The sequence below is a fragment of the Aptenodytes forsteri genome, unplaced genomic scaffold (assembly GCF_000699145.1).
Source record: "Aptenodytes forsteri isolate BGI_AS27 unplaced genomic scaffold, ASM69914v1 Scaffold123, whole genome shotgun sequence".
NCBI classification, from domain to species: domain Eukaryota; kingdom Metazoa; phylum Chordata; class Aves; order Sphenisciformes; family Spheniscidae; genus Aptenodytes; species Aptenodytes forsteri.
This window is the reverse complement of record NW_008794408.1, coordinates 1,818,031-1,825,394: the sequence shown is the minus strand read 5'-3', so window position 1 is coordinate 1,825,394 and position 7,364 is coordinate 1,818,031. Positions and strand designations below refer to the sequence as shown.

General features: G+C 39.1%; 1 protein-coding gene across 1 annotated transcript in view; it reads right to left on the bottom strand.

Moving 5' to 3' along the window:
* NALCN (sodium leak channel, non-selective) overlaps positions 1-7,364 on the bottom strand; it is a 252,896-nt gene that overhangs the window by 197,863 nt on the left and 47,669 nt on the right. The window contains exon 6 of the mRNA XM_009288261.1: positions 3,407-3,561. Coding sequence (XP_009286536.1) covers positions 3,407-3,561 — 155 coding nt within the window. The remainder of the gene's footprint in view (positions 1-3,406; positions 3,562-7,364) is intronic.

The window sequence follows — 7,364 nt, the reverse complement described above, 5'->3', positions numbered from 1 at the left end:
ACTGGAACAGGTTGCCCAGAGAGGTGGTAGATGCCTCATCCCTGGAAACATTCAAGGTCAGGTTGGACGGGAGTCTCAGCCACCTGATCTAGTTGAAGATGTCCCTGCTCATTGCAGGGGGGTTGGACTAGATGACCTTTAAAGGTCCCTTCCAATTCAAACTATTCTATGATTCTATGATTCTATGAACATGCTATTCTGAAAATGGAAAACATCTCACTAGGATGTAGAAACTGTAATAAAGCTTAATAACACATAAAGTAATGGCTCTACTGGGGTATTCTGCCATTCCTGCACTTCAACAAAGAGGTTAATCAGCTGGAGAAAGTCTAGAGAAGGACAGTAAGAACAGTTTAAGATATAAAATATAAGTCTTACAGCAAAAGACTGAAACATTTGGAGCTGTATGGCCCAGTGGGGCCATAGAGGGTAGAAGAGGCATAATGATAATCTTGAAAGATGCAGAAAAGCTTTTTTAAAGTTTTCTCTATGTCAGTAGCTGAATAAGGTGAGAAATCACAATCTTAAATTGCAAAAAAGAAAGATTCAGGTTATACTTTAGGAAAATCTTCCTAAGAGTACAGACAATGAAGCAGTGCAATAGATTGCCTGGAAAGATTGTGAAGTCTGCTTCACATCGGAAGGGGATGGCCTAGATTATCTTGACAAGACGACTTCAAGCCATATTTATCAGTGGTCTATAACGATGTTCTTCCTTAAACAATACATACATACTGCATAGAAGCATACATAAAACAGATAAACAGAACACCTCAAAACTAAAAATAGAAAACTTGGGAAATAAATATATTGTCAAGTACCAAAACTTACACTATCATCTTTACAATTTTCATCCCTTTAAAGCCAAAGCCATTTATAAAAGTGGGAGCAGGGTATGGCCAAAATTAAGGGATTTTCCAAATATGAAACTACCTACTTGGCATAGCCCTCACAGTATAAAAAACTCTATTAACTTTTATCTGATTGGGACAGTTTGGTCTTCACCCAGTAACAAAATTGTAAAAAACCCTCCATTTTTCTTTAAAGAGAAAAACAATAACAGAAATGATCAAATTCAAATATGCATAGCTTGTACTTATATGCTGCAAATTAAGTGGTACTAATTATACAGTAGCTGCCAAACTGCTATGCTCTTGTGATTTTTGTAATGATAGATTTCAGGAACCAACAGGACAGGCTGCATAATAATCTGCAAGTAAAATACCAATGAATGTATACAATAAAATAGTATAATTACACAGAAAAGATCTACTGCATTACTTACCTGTTAACTACATACAAAGGTGCATCACAAAATGGAGATTTATAAAATATTGATAAACTTGCTGGTTATAACCCTATTTATAACATTCCTAATTTGAGGAAGCTTATTTAACATTTTGTGGCAAAGCTGCTGTGTCTTACCCAGTATTTTAAAGTTTAGTTATCAGCTTTCAATTGATATTCAACTTAACTTCTGGCTGCTGTACCGAGCAGTGTTATATCCTGGTTACCTATTTCTAGACAAAAACAAAGTATCAATGACAAGTCTCCTAAGTCTATTTGCAATCTTTGATCTTTAAAATGCAGCACTCAGAATGACATATTGATAAAAGTATAGGACTGCAACTTAGGAGACCGGAGTTTGAGCCCTGTTTTTTCAACTAGCTTTGCAGGCACCCTTGGACAAACTATTTCAGCTGCCTTTGCCAACCTGCCCCCATCATTAAAAACATACTGGCCTCCTTTATTAAGCACTCTGAGCCTCATTCAAATCATCTACCCACTTAAACTTGTCTAAGGCATTGCAACTACTTTTCCCTGGTGACCAGGTAGGCAGCTAGAATAAAAGCCTTCAATGCCACAAATAATTTTGCATGTCAAGATAAGAAGGGTGATTTCAATCTGAGGCATAATTCTTCTGGTGATACACCTATCCCACACTCCCCTGCCAAACCATCTCAAACCAGAGAACTTGTGTGTGGATGTTTTTAGTTTCTAGTGTGAACTCAGCTCATGTTCATCCAGGCATGGCAGTATGCCACTAACTTAGGAATCTGAAGGTTGTCTGAGAGATCAGACAGGGTTATCTTTTGAGATCTACTGAAGAAAAAATTTATATGAAAGACAGGTACTATCAGTAGTGCTATTCAGCTAGCAGTACTGGTACAACTGGTACGCTTCTGACTCCCAGAGGAAACAGAATGGAGCTTGGTCGAAATCAGTTTTTTCTCCCTTTCTCACGAGAAAAAAGAAAGGACACAAATGGCAGTTTTTCTTCAGAAAGTATTTGGTATCACAGAGGACTTGTAACAGGACTCTCAGACTATTTGTTGTAACTCTCTGGCTCATTGTGTATATTCAGCAGCCTGGGAACCAGCTGAAGTGATTTCAGCTGCAAAGGCTTTCAGTAGTCAAAAAACCTTTTTGGATTGCAGTCATTCAGTCCTTAGAGCTTTTTATTACCTTCAAGTTCAGCTGGGGCCAGGATAACGGTCTGGAGCTCAGGCCAGGACAAATGAAAAAAAACCTTATCAGAGTCAGAGAGATGCATCGGAAAGAATACGGCCTGCAGGCATGCTTTATCATTTGAAGGGACTCCCCTACCTGTGCTGAAATGAAAATTTACAGCTGCAGGCTCCTGTTGGACCTTTGTCTGTTAAATAAATGTGAGATAACCACAATGTTCTGACAGGGTAACTGCATGTTTTCCATTTGGATATGGATCTTGCCACAGCTGCCCATGCTCTTGCCACCTTTCCCGAATTATTGTTCTACACTTGTTTCCCCACGGGGATGGCACAACACGTTGCAGCTAGCTGAAAATGTATTCTCCTAGTGACTCTGCAGTGTTTTTCACAGAACACAAATTGCACCTGTATTGCAAAATCTGCCTGACTCCCAGTCATTTTTCTGGGTGATGTTCTGACTTACACGGTTTGGATCGAGATTGCCACAGATACACATGATCTCATTTTCTCTTTCCCCTTCTCTTTAGTACCAAGATGATTATCAAAGTAATTCTGGGTGGTTTTTTTTTCCATGGGAATTACTACTAAAATTAGACAAATAGGATGAATTATATACTCTAAAATGAATCATAAATAAAACACAGAAATTAGTCATTGCATTTGCATGCTGGTGATAATCAACGGTTGACTCTTCCTAAATAAATACATTGTTTCAAAGTTATTTAAATCCTGGGATCCCAGGCAATGTAAAAATAGATGATAACTTCATAATTCCAAAGCAAATAGCACAGCTTCTCTTTCTGGCATGTGCTCTACTTGAGCAGAATACTGATTACACTTGATATCTTTTCAGCACAGACATGAGCTATCTGTTCTATTCATTTCATAAACATTTTTAAATGGATACTGAAATGGATGTTACCAGTAGGACAGACCTATCTCATTAAAGCCACTGTAGCCCAGCTCTTGCCTGCTTAGTCCCAGATCTTCAAGGTCCATGCATTTAAATCCAGGTGGGCACTGGTAACCTTCTTCTAGCTCTCTGGAACAGTGCGTATCTGGGATAGCTAAATTATTCCAGGTTACATTTCTGTGAAAAATACAAAATTAAGGTGTTACATAAACTCAACCCATAGCAAAACTAAATACTTGAAAACGAGAGGACTAAAGTGAAAAGTACATCAGCTATTATTTTTGCTATCTGGTGTTCTTTGGTATATGTTATTTTCATTAATTAAGCACTTATTGTAAAGGGCACACTAACTGTCTCCTAAGACTTCAGTCTTATGTAATGATAGTACAAATACTAACAGCAGAAGTTTCATACCAATGCCTAGAGACCCCATAAAAAATGGAGACTCTCCAAGACACAGATGAGTTAACATACAGCTGCACCAATATGCAGTTTGGACACTTACTGCTTCAGGCTCCTTCGCAAATCCTGAGAGTGTGTTCAACTGCAGTCAATACTGTGACTTTGACTTCCACAGACATTACCTAAGCTAGCTTTGCCACTCTTTCAAAGGATCATTGTGGATGACTTGTCAGCCACCTGAGTATGTATTCAGCTTCTTATACCTTGGTCAGGCCAGGTTTCCACCACAGATGGATAGCCACAGTTGCAGGCAAGAAGTCAAATCATTACATGTTTAGTGCAATTAGTATCTAGGTATTGCTGTGACTGAAACAGATCTGATTCACTTTTAGGTCAGTCCAGTAATGATTTGGTAAAACAGGTGAAAAAATTTGAACTGGTTTGAACTGGTTCAAACTGATTTATGTTGGTAAATGTAACACTGAAAAATAGAAGGATCATGAGACAAGGGGCAACACTGCAACACAGTGTGTTGGCCATTTTTTACTGTTGCCAGAGGCTGAGCATCACTTGTCTTCCCAGCTCCTCTGGCACCTGGGGCTGAGCTGCTGAAAAGGCTCTGTCACACTGCACTGCAATGGGAATTCAGGTAGGTCCAGCGCTAAGGGACATAGAAGCTAAAAGGAGAGGGAGGACATGTTTGTAGCTCCCTGTCCTGTTAAATCTGTGCCCGTGGCATGTACATATAAAGATGGGTATCCAAGTACTCCCAAACTTTGGTAAGGAGAAGCTCAGGCAGTTGATTCCCCCTAAGGATTTACAGCACGAGTTAATAATCACAATACATAGTCCTTTGCCAAAACCAAACATTGGTCACGCCATTTCCCAAGAAATAGTTCAGTTAAGAGGTAACCTTAGCAAACCGCCCACCTCCATGCTGAGCAGGTCCCTGTTAGGGTCTACAAAGCAACACAGCACAGTATTACAGTGCAGAAGTGAGGATTCATGATGTGCTGTGAGTCAGCTGGGTAAACCAAAGAGAAGAAAGGTTGCAATATGACATAGCTCCAACTGTGCTGAGCAGGCGCACAGCTAAGCAACATCTGTTTTTCTCCTTGCTTGTATTCTCTCATCCAGTGAATGAAAATCCTGATTTTTGGTTCAGTCCTAGGGCAATTGCTAATCATGGTGGGTTCTGGTCTGAGAAAAAAACAGTCGATTTCCATTCATGTTCAGGTTGATTCTGACTTCCTAGTCACAGCACAGACTTTTGATATAGAAACACCAAAATGAATTGCTGAAAGTTACAAAGAAAATCTTGTAGCATTCACTCCGTTATCCTGAGGCTTCAGACCAGTGCCTTAAAAGTCATCATTTTAATTAATCTTGCTTGTCCACAGAAAAGGTGAAACTTTTCAGTCTGCCCTTTAGTATAATTAGTATCCTATTGTTCTTCTGAAAGTCCTCCTCTTTTAATCTAACTCACAGATACATTTTGACAACTAAATTAGGTGAACAGAAGCTTTAATTACTTTATTTTTCTTGCTTTTATGCACTGCATGCAATAGCGATAATTAGTCTAAATCTGTCAGTGTGAATCTAAAGCTTCCTACACAATTTTTCCTAGGCAATTATAAATGCAGAGAAATAACTGTAGTTGTACCCATCCTGTAGTCATTTCTTCATGATACCAGGGAGCCATACATATCTGCATGGATGCACACACAGACATGTACAGTTCCAGCTGAAGTTTTAAAGAACACCCTCAAATTTAGCTATGTGCGTAACTAGAAAGACAGACAGACGCACAAGTATCCATGTAATCATTTCACTTTTTGTAAACATGCTCAGCACATGTCACTCAAGTATTTAAAAATTCATCTGGGCACCTTAATTCCTTTATGCTAGAATATGTTAATTCATACCCAGTTGTATGCTTTAAGTATGTTAGATTTATACTGCCACCTAAAAGCTGTTATAATACATAGGATTATCATAAGACAACATTTTATGAATATTTTCAGAAATGAAAATTAATTCACTGGCTCAAGCAGATTCAGAACCCCAGCTACTGGTAGCTAATGAATTTTACATTATGGTTTGCATTAGAAAATCCCTCAGATCCAAGAGGCTAGCAGCGTGAGGGCATATTATGAAAAGTATTGCTGGCTCAATCACTAAAATGCAAAGCACTCATTTTAAGTGCTTCATTTAAACCTAGGTCATTTTTATATCACATCAAATCTCCTTCTGAAGAAGAAAAGCTGTCTCCATGCACTGAGTATGATTTAGGCTAAAAAGGAAGAATCTCTGCTTATAGTACCTGTACCTGTACAGATACAGGCTTTTTTTGGACCAATGTCACCAGGCAATTTGTGTTCTGCCTCAAGACAGTAAAGAAGCATAGACTAGTCTACATGGACTAGACATCTAGTCTAGAAGTGGCTAGAATATCACCATATGTTTTCAATATAAGGTGATTTAAATTGTTTTATTGGTTCACAGGCCATACTCAACATCAGCTAAGTACTGAGATGCTGATTCAGCACATAACTAGTTTTAAGCATCTCAAAAGTTCGATTAGGCAATGTGCTTAAATATCTTGCTGAATAGGGTGCCTTGATAAAATTACGAATTCTTGCAACATGACCAAAGAAATAATTCATCCTGATGGACCAACTGAATATTTCTATGCAGAGTATTCAATGTGTATGGAGTACAGCATCAACCCAACAGGTGAGCTGAGAAATTAGTTCTGCACAGGAATGCAAAGGATGCAGAGGGAGATAATTGACTCCACCTCGCTTGATAAGAATCCTTCAATAATAAGATTGTTGCAAAAGACATAGGAGTGCTACTCTGACATGTTTTTAACTGCCTGAAGAATGTTCTGACTACATACATACATATGTACACCACAAGAAGAACCTGAATTGATGCATCTTGGCAGTACAAGTGCCTGTTTTCTATGGCATCTGTAGCAAAACTGGTCTTTCAACCACTATGTGCTCATGTGTCACGGTTTAACCCCAGCCGGCAACTAAGCACCACACAGACGCTTGCTCACTGCTCCCCCAGCAGGATGGGGGAAGAGAATTGGAATGGTGAAAGTGAGAAAACTCATGGGTTGAGATAAGAACAGTTTAATAATTTAAATAAAATATAATAATAATAATAATAATAATGAAAAATTGTAATGAAAAGGAAAATAACAAAGAGAGAGAAATAAAACCCAAGAAAGACAAGTGATGCAAATGAAAACAATTGCTCACCACCAACCGACCAATGCCCAGCCGGTCCCTGAGCAGTGGCCTCTCGGCCAACCTTCCCCCTAGTTTACTGCTGAGCACAACGTCATATGGTATGGGATATCCCTTTTGGTCAGTTGGGGTCAGCTGTCCCAGCTGTGTCCCCTCCCAGCTTCTTGTGCATCCCCAGCCTACTTGCTGGTGGGGCAGTATAAGGAGCAGAAAAGGCCTTGACTCTGTGAGACGCACTGCTCAGCAATAACGAAAACATCGCTGTATTATCAACACTGTTTTCAGCACAAATCCAAAACATAGCCCCATACTAGCTTC